Source organism: Rhamphochromis longiceps, linkage group LG1 (genome assembly GCF_057381845.1).
Source record: "Rhamphochromis longiceps isolate RC_006_pf linkage group LG1, R_longiceps_female_GT1.1, whole genome shotgun sequence".
In the NCBI taxonomy this organism is placed as follows: Eukaryota; Metazoa; Chordata; class Actinopteri; order Cichliformes; family Cichlidae; genus Rhamphochromis; species Rhamphochromis longiceps.
In genome coordinates this window covers 31690557-31707238 of record NC_140557.1, presented here as the reverse complement: position 1 = coordinate 31707238, position 16682 = coordinate 31690557, and the positions used below count along the sequence as shown (strand labels likewise).

Sequence of the window (16682 nt, the reverse complement as noted above, 5' to 3'; positions counted from 1 at the left end):
CTAAACCATTTCCATAAACTGTAGAACTACATCCTGTGGCAAGGAGCTTCGTCTCAAAATGAGAAACATATCCTTTAGGAAGGAGATTTGAGTAAAATGTAAACGTCCATTAAATTGTGTAAGTCCAGTACCTGTCCAGTTATAAGAATATTAACTGGGTAGCATTTTATTGTAATTCCATTTTTTACATTTATCCTGGTGTCATTTTACTTCTGATGGTATGTTTTTTTGTTTTGTTGGTTTTAATTGATGTGAAGCAGCTCATGAGTTGTATCTTAAAGGATAAATTTACTTACTAAGAACAGAACCTTAAAACCCGACTTATCTTTATCTCAGTTTATAGAGCAGATTATAATCCTTAATTTCACTGGTCAGAACCATTACGATAATAACAGTCATAGGCTGCTTTATTCAGAGTTTCTCAGTTTTTATAAGCATTAAAGTTTGCCTATTTGTGCACAAATTTATGGAGGGCAGCAACAAATTATTATTTTCTCATATTCAGCTAATATGCAAAATTTGAAATTGTCTTCAATTTTTTTTTTTGAAAAATACAAAAATATTTAAACATTTAAAGTCATGCAAAACAAAGAAAAAGAAGCAAATGTGTATATTTTAGGAGAAGAGAAACAGGAAACGATTCCCAGTGTCTTGATCAGAAAATCACTTTGCTGCTGATGTACAGTGCAGGATAAAGGTTCAGACTGAATCTGCAAGCTATAAAATTAGGCCTCCACTGAAATACAGTCGCACACCGATCACAGTGCGATAAACAGATTGTTTTTCGTTGTTTAAGGGTTTGCACGAATACCTTCTTGCTTGTGTTGAAATGTCTCACCTCTCATTGAGCGACTGGACTCTTCTTTGTCTTCAATATGTGTGTACATGTATTAAGCACTTGGGTTAAGTGTGTGCAGAAACACACTAAAAAAGCAGCTTCACTATTTTTAGTGAGAATACGTCGGTCCACCCCCCTGCTCCTCGCCCCGTGGGCTTGATTGTGTTCCTATACAAAGTCAGGAAACCAGTTGGCCTCTGAGAGCTGACTTGTTGTGAGGAAACACGCTGTAGGCTGGGCTCGCATCCAGTGCTGAGCCTCGATACACAACACAAGCCGTCCCTCCACCCACGCCCTTCTTACATCAACCTGAGCCCAAACAATTAACACTCAGTTATTATTTCTTCGTCGTTACGTGATTCTGTTTAGATTAGTAGAGGTTACAACATTTCTATGATGCACATTTATATCACATTTTAAAAAGGCCCTGTTTTCTCATTTATTTTGCAGTTTATTAACCAAATTCACACAAAATCAGCAAAATTACATCTCTCTCTTTTTTTAGCACATTTTAAAAATATTTTAGGCTATTCAGCATCATGCTTGCATCTTGTGATATATTTTAAGAGGACATTTTAAGTTCTACATTTCTGAGTATTTGTGTACCAGCTATTAAAGGTTAAGGTAAACCATAAATCATCGGTTCAGTTTTGTTATTTTACTCTGATATAGTAGAAATATTCAAAATGATCTAAATTAGAGGAGTTAGATCTCACTGTATGTCCTCATTCTGTCATATTCCTAAAATCAGCAGTCAGTGCTGGAATGGGTATTCAGATGTTTTTTCAATGGGAAAAGCAGAAATACCACATTTACCTTCATCCTTCAGCAAAAGTGTCAGCAAGAGATAAAAAAGGGCATATAAAGATATACTTGACAGTAAATCTGAAATGGCCTCTACCATCGGTACACACTGAATTATATTTATTACAATTTCACTTTATAAAACACTTTACTGTATAATGTTCTGTATTTTACTCTTCACCAAAAAAACGGTGAATAAAAGAGCAAAAGCCAATAATCTCCTAAATTAGTGCGCAGCAAAATTATACATCCAATTATGTAAAGACCAGAATTTCGCTTAATCGTGAAACACACGTTAAGTAAATATATAACTACAAATTCAACATTACAGTAAAAATCGGCGCTTAATATTTGCTGAAGAGATTTTTTTCTTTTCTTTTTGGGAAAGGTCGTAGAAGTTGCAGGCCAAAGAGGAAAAAAGAACAAACATATGAGTTTAGCATATAGCTAATGCCAGCAACACCAACAATAGTTTCATTTTCGATAAAGTTAACGGGTTTGCGGTCGTTACCATTGGCTGCGAGGGGGTCCCATAGAAACGGTGATGTAGCGGCGCAGGGGCCGGGTCTTCCTGCAACAGCTGAGGCGGATCTGCAGCCTGATTACGGCTCACAGCAGACTCCAACATAATTGATGACCTAATTGAAAACCAGGAGGAGGAGGAGAGACGGGGTGGAGGGGGGAGCTCAGGAGGAGGGAGAGAGAAAGACGCGCTCCAATGAGGAAAAAGTTTACTTGTTCTTCCTCCGCACAGTCCCGGGCATTGATGTGAGCGCAGAGGCTTTCAGTTTTTTTACGCGCACTTCTTCCCCCATCTCTCACCCTCACACATGGAGCACAAATCCACCTTCTCACCTTTAGTTTAGCGCGTGTCTGTGTTTCCTTTTTCCTTTTCCTCCTCCCTTTTATGAATGATTCTCTCTCGCAGTGTTGCTGTTAAACTATCCTCGGATACTTCGCCGTCCTCGTCCGCACAGACTCACCTCGGCACATCTTCTCTGCTCAAGTTCAAACGCCACCAGGACTTTCACTGCAGCTTCAGACGCACTTGGGGGAAATATCACTCGACGAGGAAAAACTTGATACTCTGTGCAGCAGCAGCAGCCGACGCGACCGTCAACATGAGTCTGAAAGCTGACGCAGAGCCGAATAACAACGTTTCCATCGAGGAGGAGGTGAGTTTAGCCAAAGTTGTATTTCTTCTGCGCGCAGGGCTGTGACCCGGTCACGTTCACGTTTAATGAAAACTTTGTTTCCGGCCGCGCATTCAGACTTCTCCCAAATTATCTTTTACGTTCTTCCAGTCGGTCCCGAAGCGCTTTATGATGAACAAAAATTAAAGGGGCATTGCCGCGCCACCTGAGGAGCCTCACAAAGTTGCGCACACGTTAATATTTTCCAAATTGTTACTTAAACGCGTGCTGCTGTGAGCTTCAACTTTCACTAATCCTACTTTTTACACGTTAATATTACCTCTGTTTGCAGATTGTTAGCAGCAGCGTGCAAAGACTGTTTAAAAATGACCCCGTCTGTTTTGGGTTTTTTTTCTCTTCATATCCTTTGAGATTCTGTGAATTTGTGAGACATGCAAGCATGTCAAATCTAACAATTTGTCTAAAAAATTAGGCTTGGAAATTAAATTTGTCTTCGAAATATCCTGTAGACGTTTTTTTTCTTTGAAAGCGCAACTAACTTGTTATCATTTCATTTATTTGTATTTATGCCAGTAAAATTCATATTCATAGTGAATAGTGTAGCGTTTTTCTTTTTTGCACCCCCCCCTTACAAAAATCTGCCATTGTCATTTTTGTCACCATAAAACTGGAACCTAAAACAAAATGTTGCAGTGTGGTATTTATTTTCAAAGCCCTCTTTAATTTGTTTTAATTTAAATTATTTTCAGCAGCCACTCTTGTGTCTGTGTGGCCAGCTATATTTCCTCTTTAATGACTCCTTATAGCGAGACACTGAGGGGAGCACCAGGCCTTTTGTTCCTCCTTCTTTGTTCCCATTGTCTTACAACAAAGCCTTGAGTAGCCACTTGACTTTTTTTTTCTTTCTTTTTTTTGTTTGCAGCCCATTTTCCTTTAACATTTTTTTTCTTCATAATTAGGAGCAAAGAATACATTTAAAATTTTTTCCTCCTAATTCTTTTTTTTTTTTTTTTTTTTTCTTTTTTTTTTTTTTTGATCCTGAAAAAGCTTCATTGTCAGTCATTAACAATTCTGCTTGTTTCTGGAAATCGATCTGTGTAAAACTGATTATTGTGAATTTTACAGAAGCCACACAGGGTGCACGGGCTTCCTTGCAGCTCCAGCTCTATATGCTTGTCATCTTGGAGGCACTGTTGGTGAGAAGCTGGAGGATAAATTAAAACATCTCCACTGAGTTGTGTCCAGCTGGGCCAGCTTTCAGTCGCTGTATATGCTGACTTGTAAAGAGCTGAGAATTGCTGCTGTGCGGCACCTGAAAAATGCCGGAGGGCCGACAGGGTTGGGGCCGCGGGTCAGAGGAAGGAAATGGTGTCACGCTGTGCACTGTTGTCCAGTGCTGTTCCTCTGGCAGCCCCATTGTACTGTGGGCCTTCCCACCGGCTGGGAACTAATGGGTCCTCACACCGCCCTGTTCATTTTCCTGCCCACACTGGATTATACACAGCACTAGTTTTCAGTATCTGATCAAGGCAGGTTCAAGGCTTCTTTCTTTTGGGGGGGGGACATGGCCTTTAAGATCCTCTACAGCTTCACGTTCACCATTTTCTGTGTAACACGTTGGAGAAATGTACGGCTGAAACAACGCTGTACTCCCAGTTTTCGCTCATCGATGACTCATTATTCCTGATTCATCATTTTGTAATCCCTTAAATAAAGCGGAGCTCTGTTTGGGTTTCTGGCGGTTCCTGACTTGAGGTTCGAGACCCAGCCAAGGGTTCACTTGTTAATTTTCAGAGGTCACAGCATGATTAAGACTAACATAAAAGGGGAAAACTGCAGTACAAAAATGACTTTCACATTCATCAGTGGATAATTGTAGGTCTTTGTGACATTTAAAAGTAATGGTGTCGGGAAGAATTGAGGCCTCTTGTTGGCCAGATAAACTAGAAGTTGAGGCTATTGGCCTAAAGTAACATCTACTGAAATGTTGTTTTTCTTGTAGTACAACTTTACACTGCAGTATTTCAGCGTTTTAGCCACTGAAGTAATTTAGGAAAGGTCTGTGAAGCTCTTGCTACTGGAACAGCAGACCCATAATTGTTTTAAAGGTCAGTTCAAATTTCCACGGTCTGAGCTTTCTTTTGGTATTTGGTAATTATCAAGGTTTTTTTTTTTTTAAATCTTTTGAGTGATAAGTGGTCTAATAAAACACAGAAAATTTGCTAATGTGATCCCCCTCCTTTCTTTTTTGTCTGCAGGTACGAACACTGTTTGTCAGTGGCCTACCGGTCGATATCAAGCCACGGGAACTTTACCTTCTCTTCAGACCTTTTAAAGTAAGTTCTATCGTTTCTAATGCAGTTTTAGGTACATGTGATGGAATTTGTGTTGCCCATCGTGAAACTGCACTGGTGCATTTGGGTAATATCAGCTGATTGGATGTGGATTTGTCCCTCTACTTAAAAATCAAGGGTAGCTCCTGCGTGCCAGGCTCTGGAAGAGACCTGTGGACACTTTCTATAAAGATTACCTGCATGAAAAAGTGAAGAATCTCTTCAAGTGCCTATGAACAGCCAGACCGTACCGTGCTTCTTTTTTAGTGTAACTAAGCCCACCCAATTCCTTTCTTTCTAGTCCAGATATTTACATATATGGAAATGAGGCCACATTATTGTTCACCCATTGCTGTTTTTTTCCCTGACCGGACTCAAGTTCCATAAACACCCCTCCCACCCTTGTCCTAACTAACCAAATTGGAAGTGGTATCCCTCGCACATGGATGGTCTTGTGGAATGTGTAAATGAGTAGCTCTCGCGATTGGCCAACCAATCCTCTCCATGACCCAGCTCGCCCACTGTGTAGGGAAATTTTTTTATTTCCTCTAACATTTGTGCATTGTGAAATAGCGATTGTACTTGTAACACTGCTTTGTTTTGGCCCCTTTTACATCTACTGTAGGCAAACACTGCTCATTGTGTACTGATAGGGTTAATCTGATCTCAGTTCTTACATTCAGGACTACATTTAAATAAAGACTTTGTGTCCTTATACTGGAGCTTCTAAAGAGAAGTGCTGTAACTTCACCTATTCTGCCTCTTTTCTTGCTCTGAATTACTGAAACTGAGTCTGGTTTGGACTGGTGCTAAAGATTTATCATAGCCACTAAAAGTTGTTTAATTTTCCATAGCTGTAAATCAGGTTTAGGAAAGATCCCATTTATCAATAGTTTAGTCAGGCAAAATTCCTTCATTTCTTAGTTAAAACAGGAGTAAATCCCTAAACCTTGTGCTGTTTTTGTTTTATTTTGTTATTTTACTTAAATTGGCTTTATTTGGAAGTCATGCCCAAGCTGTTATTAAACTAATGCAAAAGAGAATCTTGCATATCTGATAGCACATGCTTGGCCTATTACAGTCCTCGTTTTCCTTTGATTAGCTTTGAAGACAAATCTGACTCAGTATTCTACATGTAGTCAAACTGCAGAAGGCTTCACCTGTTGGAAATGTGCATGTAATTTGATTGTGACAAATGTAAATGAAACTGTCACAGAGTGTGGGATGGTCTGCTGCGGAGCTCAAAGTGAAGGTGCACAAAAGCAGACTTCTCTTCATATAGTGAGACATTCATGCTTGACTTCCTGCATGTGACTCCAGGGTGGATAATTGGCTATCTTTCTTCCCCGCAGGGTTATGAAGGGTCACTGATTAAGTTAACATCAAAACAGGTGAGATGCCTTCATCATTGCTTTAATGCCATATTAAATAAACTTGCAGGCTGTGTTGGCACTAGTTTTCTTTTTAATTCGACAAGACACAGAAATTCCTACTTCATCAGGATCATTATATTGTGACGGCAAAATAATGAGTGTGATATTTGAAGAAAATGATGGTGCTCGTGTGTGTCAAGTTGTAGCTTTGTTTCCTCCCTTCTCTTCCAGCCTGTCGGGTTTGTAACCTTTGACAGTCGGTCTGGAGCTGAAGCTGCAAAAAATGCACTAAATGTAAGCAACGGCTTGTTTTTACAGTCTTCTGTTTTCCCTCTATTTAATAAAACAAATCGTAAATGGAATTAGATTTGTTCTAACCTTTGCTTTAACCTAAGAGAGTGATTGGGACTTAAGTCTTTTGGACCCTTTCTTAAAAATTTCTCGAAGCCAACCCATTTTGTCTTTTATAATTCAATGGCAGGGCCATTTTTGGAAAGAGGCCAGAATCCCGTAGCCTTACGGTAGTTTACTTTGACCTTGATACACATCCTTCTTAGTCCTGTGTAGCTTTCCTCATTTTGCATATCACTGCTTTTACTGTAATACTTGTTCTATAGCCACATGTGTAGTGTTTATATGGACACATCTTCTGTAGTGTAACTCTTATTTTTGTCACTCAGTAGCCCACATTGGCAGTATCTAACACTTCTCTCTCATAGCCTAGCATTCCTTATGAGCATCACCTCTTAGACACATCAGCAGTCACACACACAAACACACACATACACCAAAATACTACTCACCTGCATGTGGGCACAACGCTTAGGGCACAAGAACACAAGCAGGGTCAAACCACAAACTTAAACACTCAACGTCTCACCACTGGCCCTTTTCTTCATTCCCGTCTCCTCTGAGCTCACGTGACTGATCACCTGCGGTCGCCTGCGCTCTCCGTTTTTTGTCATGAGGAGAAAGAGATGCAAGCGTGTTTGAAATATTTCAGAAGTGTCCTTCAATCTGCCCTTATTTTGACATCTCTTTTTGTGAGTAGTTTTAGTTTAGTGACGTTGGAGCGGGTGTGTTAGCATCCCAGTGAGAGTAGTTGGTTCAAGGGAAGCTTGAAGGATATGTTCTGACTATTTAAGCTCTGCTTAAGGAAAGGGCGCCATGTGAGACTGAGCTACAGCCCCGCGAACTAAGCCCACCTCCCTTACAATACTGTGTCCCTCCCTCCCTCCGTCTCTCCCCCCAGGGAATCCGTTTTGACCCTGAAAGTCCCCAGACCCTGCGCTTAGAGTTTGCTAAAGCCAACACGAAGATGGCAAAGAGTAAGCTGATGGCCACACCGAACCCCACAAATATCCACCCTGCTCTAGGAGCACACTTCATTGCACGGGACCCATGTAAGTCTTACCGCTGCACCACTCTAGGCTCTCATCCACTCTCACCCTGACAATTCCAGTACATAGCTGTCCTTGTTGCCCTTTTCTTTAAACAAACTTTGGATATTGTGGGATTTTTTTTTTTTTTTTTAAGGCAAATACCTGTAGGTTAAACTTCTAACAAATGAAGGACTAACTCACCTCTGCATGCATGCGTCATCTCAAGTCTTTTGACAGCGGCTTTGCTTCTGTCCAGCTGGGAAATTCCACCCTCAGGTTTTAGTCAGCAGTTGTCTCTGCGCTCTTTGCCTGAACACCTCAGTGATTCTTTAGGGTTTGACAATTTTTTTTTTTTTTTTTAAATTTTTTTTTTAGATCCTCTCAGATCATATTTTCCCCACTGATTTTTTTTTTTCTTCACAAAGGGCAAGAAGGGGAAGCAACAGGGCTAAAAAAAAAAAAAACATCAGTTCACAAAACATTATCAAGCATTTTACACAGTAACACTGCATTGTTGCACTTGCAGCATCCAGACTGGATCTTATGCTGATCTTTTATACTAGAGCTCCCATTAGTTTTGCAAATTGACCCAATACTAAAGTTAAGTGAGCTAATTTGCAATCAAATTGTAGTTTGTCTGATTCACATAGAAAATGTTTGTTTTTTGTTTTTAAAAGGTAAAACTTTATTACTTAAAGAACAATGACTGTTAAAAATTGGGTCGATTGGGTTTATAGATAGATAGATAGAGCTAGCTATAGCAATGATGAAAGCCACTAGAGGTAGGTCAGTCAGCTCTGTTTCCTTCCACCTTGTGCTTCCTCAGATGATCTGACTGGGGCAGCACTGATCCCAGCGTCACCGGATGCGTGGACTCCTTACCCTCTGTATACCACTGAGCTGACTCCAGGCCTCCCTCACGCAGCCTTCACTTACCCAGCGGCCGCCGCTGCAGCCGCAGCTCTCCACGCCCAGGTGAGGGACCAACCGGTGTGTTTCTTTCTTTCCTTTTCTTTTTAAACATCCCCATCTGTGAATTCTGTTAGATTAATGCCCACACTCTGATACAATGCTGATTATCATAACCTAAAATTCATGATTCTTGCACAAGTGTTAATTTCAGTTTGTCCATTTAATCTGTAAAATTAAATGTGATCCAAAAATGTAAGACCTTGAGATTCAGCATCCAGAACTGTGCTGCTGAAAGCAGAGGTTCAGTTTCTAGAAACAAACCTAGTGGTCCTCTGAGGTAATGCAGTTACAGCATCGGCATGCGTTGCTTAAAAGGATGACGGTATCGAGTCTGAGTTGAGGTTGTCGGTGCAACTTTGTAGTCCTGTCAAACGGTGAGCCAAGATTTTTTTTATAATAAAAAGATGATGTTTTCAAATTGGAAATTCTGGGATCAGGATCATATTTGATAATCCCCCACAGGGCAATTTTTAAATTGTTAAAGGTTTAGGTTCTCATCTATGGTTATGCATCAGTGGAGATTTGTGCATTTTGAGTGCAACCTTTAAATACAGTACTCGCTTTAAATCTTATGTTTTTGATCACGAGAGATACATTTTTGTGGACGTGACTTATAGCATTCTGTATTTGCTGGGGGGTTAAAGATGCACATACTAATGAGAACCTGTGATTTGGTTTTCAGCATGGAATAACGCTGTAATATTAAACGCATCCATGTGAGGCTAAAGTGTGTGTTTGATGCAAGTTTGTATTTACAGTAGACTGTAGCTGGAGTCTGGTGTTTGGGGGGGGAGGAAGGAAGGAATCTGGTTTTAAATCTCAACTCTATTTCTGATGAATGGAGGATGAGGAATCTGTACAGAAATGGGTAGTGTTTACACTGTAAGCTAATTGCACTCTATTTGCTAGAGCAATAGTGCAGCCAGCTACCAGGGAGTAGACAGGGCTTTTAGTAACAATAGCAATGGAAAATATTTCTCGTGTTGGGTCATTTAAAGTTCATTGTCAGCTAATGCAGTCGTGCAATAGGAGTGCAGGGGAGTGCTAGACTGTAAAGTAGGCAGCTATTACTTTGGCCATCTTGTCACACACAGAGGGCTCAGGAATGTAAGGCATTTGCTTGGAGAAATTGTCGGACCTTATGGCCTTTTCTGGAGGTGCCAACTTACTGTCTATGTTCCTGCTGGAAGAGAAGCTGAGTGGGTAGAAACATAAAGGAGGGAAAGCTTTTAATTGGATTCTGATGAAAGATCCCCTAAAATGCCGCTGATCCTAATGCTCTTCCACTGCCTGGCTTTTTTTGTTTTATCTACGACACGACCAAAAAATCCTCGACATGTCTCCAAACAAGTGTTGATAACTGCAGAACTATGTTGAGCATTCTGGCCGTGCAGTTGTGGCCTATAACAGTTTGTAGAAACAGGAGGCCTCATTTTCTAAGGTTTAGTCACAGGTAAGGAAAGGTACAGACATACCAGCTCCTACCCTGTGGAAATGTTTAACACACGGAGAAGTTCACCTCTCCACATTTCCATGCCTGTTAATTACGCCAGGACTTGTCCTGAATGAGCAGCTACGTGACCCACATTCCCATGGCTTCAGTGACTAGGGCTTAAAGGGACACTCGGTCCTCCTAAACCTGCCTATAAAAGTATCGTTTCCGAGTATTAATTGTTAATCTGCAGAATTGTAGATTGAAGCACTGAAGCCTGGTTTTGGTCTGGTGTACATGACTGTGTTTGTTTCTTTAGATGCGCTGGTACCCTACTCCCTCTGAGACTTCCCAGCCTGGATGGAAGTCCCGGCAGTTTTGTTAGATATTTAGTGAGTAACCTTTGGTCAAACAGTATTTTTAGAATTGTCACCGTCCCACTTATTGCTGCTAGCCTGATGTCATACATACTGAAACCTGCATAATGACACATTAAAATTTATAAGTAAACACAGCACAATAAAAAACACAAATACATATCCCTGAATATCTGACTAGCTGTTAAAGGACAGGGCTGGCAACATTCTGATTTCTATTGCCAAAATCCAGTAAGACGTTAATGTAGCCAGGACTTCCCGAGCCTTTCTGTAACTCGGCCCCAAATTATTTGTTCTCATTAAAGATGTACATTTTTATAAAAAGGCTTCAAATTTGATCTTTTTATAATGTAAAATGGCTTCCTAAAACACAACTCTTATGCTTTTTGTTTCTTTTTTATATTTTTGTGTATTTAAATGAATTTCTTTGCCCATTTGAAGCAGTTTTCATCTGTTTTAAGATGCTTTGCAGGGGTTTGAGCTGAGGATTAACATATTTGGTGCATGAATGGGTGTTTCCAGCAGAGGGGTATGATCGTTGTTGCAGAATAGGTGATTATCATCACACTGAACTTTTAGACCAGTGATGTAGTCTTTCTATTATAGGACTCTTGACTGGCTGACACTTTACCATGAACAGATACTGTAAGGTTTGTTTTCCCCTCCTTTTGGGGTCAGTCTGCATTCTGCTGTAAATGTTTACTAATGCATCAAATGTCCATTAGTCCACAGCTGAAATGTCCCCAGCAAATGCACCAGTTGCCTCTGTTTGAGTATACAGGCTATACTAGCAGTGTGTTTAGCAGTTTGGGTAACTGGATCATTTTTTTTATTTTATTTTAAATGTCCTGTTAAGGTGTTTGACTTAAATTTGAACCAGTTGTTTTGGGGCTGAGCACCACAGATGGAAAAGGGAAGTCTGAGCACTCACACGGTCTTAGATCATTTTGGTTTTTTAAACTGGGAAGCTACCTGGCATTAAAACTGATAGTCTTGTCTGTCTCCTCCCCTTTTTTTCTTCAGGCCTCTGGAAGCCACACCTTTGTCCAGCTGAAGTGAGGTTTGCCAAGCTCTGCATTAATTTAATCAGTTTATTTAATGGACAAATGTGCATTACTATAAGCAAACAGTATTTATATCTCCTTCCGATTGTCTCTGGGGGAGCCTGAGTTAAGACCAGTTTGCTGTCGACAATCTGAGCTTATCCTTGGCAACTATTGTGGTACCATCTTAGCACTTCAAAAAAAAAAAACCTCATGCAAAACCTTTTCAAACTCAATGGCTCATAATTGCTGAGGAAAATTGATGCATTGAAGCAACTGTTGTTAAGCTAGTCCTTCCCTGAGTTACCGCTGCTCCTGGGAGGTTTAGAAGCGTTATAAGTCATTGCATGTTAAAGTCTTTTTGGCATGAATTTAGAACGCAGAGTTCTGTGTATCCTAATTTTCTTAGTGTATGTGTTGCCGCTTTTCCTTGGCCTAGACAGCGAAATGTTTTGTTTATCTGTAGAACCTTGGTCTTACCTCTGTGAAAGCTAGGCTGTTGTGTAAATGGCTTATCTCGCATGGACCTTGTGAATGCATCCCTATGTTCTGACAATCCCAGTCCTTATGATCATATCAATGTTTGTCATTATTTGAGTAAAGGAAAGTACAAATATTTTTGTACTTTTTGCATAATGTATATTTATGCATTTTTGTGCAACTAAATAATGAACCTGTATAAGTTGTATGTTTAGTCGTCTCTTGTGTTTTTGGTGTTTTTGAGCCTATAATCCTGTTGAAGTAGTTTTAAAGAAGAAAAAGTGCAATTTGTTTAAAGGGGAAGTGGGTATCTGTCAAAACATGGAAGTATTCTGAACGTGGCTTGTGCCATTCTGCTAAAATGAGATTGCTGTAAAATGATCTGTCAGAATGTGAAACTGGACTACAAACAAAGGGTTGCTTTTTTGGGGGGGGTGGGGGCATTTTGAAATGGGAAGCAGGATTAGACTGATGGAGGAATTTAGTTTGTGGTTTAGAACCTGTTTGTCTTTGTATCTGCTGTGCATAAGATGTAAAAAATGATAATCCCATCTTATGAATAAAAAGTGAATGCATATATCTGGACATCTGTCATTTCTCACAGAGTCAAGTCGGTCGCTAAAGTTAAACGCTCCAACGCTATGCTAACTCAAAGAAACATCAGATGTTGGCATCAATAATTCATACCAACTTTTCATTTGTGATGCACCACTGCATTAATGTCTGTTTGCGTCATATGTGGAGCTGACCTCCACACTCTGCCTTCATTAGCTGCTAAAATGCTCTGCTCAACCTACCGTGATGGATCCTCCAGGGACTCTTAAGCAACTCTTCTCAATATGACCAGCTGCCTAATTGAAGTGGTTCTGGTGGTAACTATTTATGTTTGACAATATTGTGCTAATTAAGCGACAGTGCCATGAAAAAGTATTTGGCCTTTGTTTGTTTGGGGGGGCACATTTGTCACACTAAATGTTTCAGACAATCAAAGGAAAATTTAATACCAGGTAAATATGACCCTAATAAATACAAAGTGCAGTTCTAAATGATTTTTAAGTGAAAAAAGCTTTTACAAACATTCCCTGGACATGTCAAATGTGATCGACTCCCATGGTTAAATGAAGATTTTGTTTTATTATTTTCAATGGCCACACCCACGTCAAATTACTGCCAGACCTGAACCAAATTAAATTGGAACCTGTCTGATAAAGTGAAGCAGGTTAAAGCAAACCAACACATTATGCTACGATCTAAATGAATGACCAGTAGTCATTGATGCCTGTCAGTCTGTAAAGGGTTACAAAGCAGTTTGTAGGCTTTGGGACTCAATGAGCCACGGTAAGGGCAATTATCAACGGATAAAGAAAACTGGCGAACTGAACTTTTTGAAAGGTTTGAGTTCTGCTCTGGTATAAAATTAGCATATTTTACAAAACATCACAAAAACGTGGTAGTGTGACGGTCTGAGGCTGCTTTGCCGCTTCCTGAAGGAGAATATCTGGCCATCACTTCAATCATTGAAGCTCAAGCACACTTGATTTGCAGCAGGACAACGAGTCAAAACATACGGTCCACATGTGGATGGTTCAAAAGTAAGTTTTTGGTGTGGCGTAGTCAAAGTCTGGAGTTGAACCTAATGAAATGCCGTTTGTGATAGAAAACCCTCCAGTGTGTCTGAATGAATTCTCTAAAGAAAATTGGGCCAAAATTCCCCAAGTGATGTCAAAGACTCATCGCCAGTTATCACAAATGTTTTCCTGCAGTTCTTGCTGACAAGGGTGGAAGAACCATTTGTTGGGTTTTTCATGTAAGCCCAGCTAAGTTTGGAAAACCTTTTCCCCTCAAATGATTTCAAATCTGCATTTCGTATTTACATCAGTAGTTTTAGTCCAATATTAAAATTTGTTTGATAATCTGAAACATGTTAGTGTGGAAAAATATGCAAAAACATTAAATTCCCTGTGTAAATACATGACTGGTAGTCCACATTCATATTTAAGTCTTTTTTTTATTTTATTTTAGAAATTGATTTATAAATTAAATATTTAGTTTAATTCCTTCATGATATTTAGTTTAATTCCTCTGGTGACTTTAGAACATTATCATTTAAAGCTAAAATAAATTCATACTATCACTATAATGGGTTAAAATGGGTTTGATCTGTTTGGATCATTAAAAATTCTCTAACTTGAATTTTTAAAAGAAAACTTGATCAAGCAAGTCATTTAATCACCTTGGAAAACATGTATATATTATTATCATATTGAGTATTTCTGTGAATTTTCTGAACCTAATTAAATTAAACCAGAGACGGTGACAGTGACTCTAAAACACGTAAAAACCCAAAAGAGCAACAAATGCCTCACAAGAAGCCAATATTCTCCCAAGAATCAGCCATTTGCCCTTCATGGAAATATGGGTCACTTAACATCACTATCTCAGAGTATTTGGATTGACATAAAATCAATAGAGTGCTAAGATGGGGATGCTACAGATTGAAAGGAACAGTTTCTCTTTCTCTGCTGTTTTCATCGGCTGGGGCCAAATGTAAACCTGAACTATCTGCTCCTTCATCCAGAGGATTCAATGTTGTTTCTTCACAGATCTTACTCTGCATTGCAGAAAGAACAGGTACTAACTGAAACACAGTAAATAAATAATAAATTTAAGACTTTTTTTTCTAATTGTGTATCGGATAGAATTCTGTGAAATGTATTCACGTACTGCAACATGTAGAAAGACATAAAGTACACAAGTTTTTCTTGTGTTCACAGCACATGTGGCTCATAACAAAACTAACTTGTTCCAGTTTGGTGGTGGTGTTTTAAAAAAAAAAAAAAAAACTGTTGTTTCTCACTGCAGGTCTGTTCTGCCCTCTGCCGGCTCAGCTCCCACATGAGCAGCTTACCTGCAGCAGCTACAGAGACCTCTCGTGGAAGTAAGAGTGTCTACACAGCAGCGTCTTCAGCCAGCAGTGTTCTCATTAGAACTTGCCTTTGAATGACTCATTTTTCCCGTGCACTCTCTCTTTCCTATAGTTTTCAACCACATAATGTTAAATTTCCAGGTGCACATCATGAGTTTGACATACAGCAAACATAATTCTGCTCTATACCAGTATTAACTGCTGTTTGATGTACTTTAAGTGTGCTTTGCTCTATTTTTATATTGTCACATGACTAAGTCTGCTGCTGCATAGACTTTCCACCCTCACAAATCAATACATGCATATATCATCCATCTTTAAGTGCAAGTAAGTAGTGGTTCCTTGTCTGTGATTACAGTCTCAGAAAGCATATTTTATTAGAAAAGCCAGCCGGAGTCAGTTAAGTGGACAATTTAAATCCCTTCACAGGTTACCTACAATGCTATTTTGGTCATCTGCCGTGTGTACTCTTTGTTATTCTCTTATTGTTGTACGATATAAACTTGTCGCATCCCTCAATCTAAAAACACCCAGTTGCTGTTCATTGCACAACAGAGTGGATCATAACCTAAGCCTCTTTATAAACCACAATCTGCAGGTTCACAAGTTGATCCTGTTTCGTGTTTTTTTAAATCATATTTGCGATGAAATATACATATATTTTTAATGTTAATGTACTCTGTTCTCTGGCAGGTAATAAAACTATTCAACTAGTTTTAAGAGGGAAATAGGTCCCATTTCAAATTTACTCACCAGTGCAGTTTTTTTATTCTTAATTTGCATTTGTTAAAGAACTTCATTTGTCATTAGAATAACAGTAACACAGCCTTGAAACCGCTTGTGAGTCGACTGTACAAATCAAGCCTCTAAACGGATACGTGTAAAAAATTATGAACAGTTCTGCTGAACATGTTGAATAAAAGCTGATTTTTTAATTTCAGTTGCATCTTGTTTTATTTAAAAGCAACTTTGACAGTGTACAGAGGCAAACTTGTCATTTCAGATGAACTTTTACTTGTACTTTAAGTTTAATTAGCTTCTATACATAAAATGGGTATTTTTCACAGAAGAGGTTTAACAAGTTCATAGAAGGTATTACAAGCAAAACATTTTTAAGTCCCAGTGATATAGACCTTTTTCTTCTTAAAGCTAGTTGTTGCTGGATTTTGTTTTATTTCACTTAACTAGAATGTTCTTTCTTTCTTTTTTAGTTTTAGCTACCTACAAATGACCTTGATACAGATGAGGAGAGGCCAAAGGAGCAAAGCCCAACTGTGGGCCACTGAAACAAAAGACCTTGGAACAATTTTAGCAGATGTTTTTGGCATCTTGCTTATGTCTGATATTATCAACGTGCAGGTGCAGAGTACAAGGTTGCTGTGTTGTTGTAAAGGTTACAGAAATCTGGCGGAGGTTAGCGAAAGTGCACTTCATTCCCATAACTGCAACTGGGTTTGTGATGGTCTGCACTAATCTTTGAGCTCTTTTTAACCTCTTACAGACTTATGTAACACTGGAACCAGAATTATAAAAGAAAAAAGGTGTCAAAAAATACTGAAACACTTCAC

At 39.3% G+C, this 16682-nt stretch overlaps 1 protein-coding gene across 5 annotated transcripts; it reads left to right on the top strand.

Moving 5' to 3' along the window:
- Positions 1-2133: 2133 nt before the first annotated feature.
- LOC146679016 (RNA-binding protein, mRNA-processing factor 2a) lies at positions 2134-15917 on the top strand. 5 transcript variants are annotated; one of them, XM_085406413.1, is made up of 8 exons: positions 2339-2817; positions 5055-5132; positions 6482-6520; positions 6734-6796; positions 7755-7905; positions 8711-8874; positions 10608-10680; positions 11689-12779. In XM_085406413.1, the coding sequence occupies exons 1-7, from the start codon at positions 2554-2556 to the stop codon at positions 10671-10673; spliced, it is 825 nt and encodes a 274-aa protein (XP_085262539.1). In that variant the 5' UTR covers positions 2339-2553; the 3' UTR covers positions 10674-10680; positions 11689-12779. The 5 variants fall into 5 exon arrangements, with proteins under 5 accessions (XP_085262531.1, XP_085262557.1, XP_085262539.1 ...); XM_085406422.1 differs by having other exon boundaries at positions 2342-2817; positions 8711-8859; XM_085406405.1 differs by lacking the exons at positions 10608-10680; positions 11689-12779 and adding an exon at positions 15051-15917 and having other exon boundaries at positions 2134-2817; positions 8711-8859.
- Positions 15918-16682: the final 765 nt, after the last annotated feature.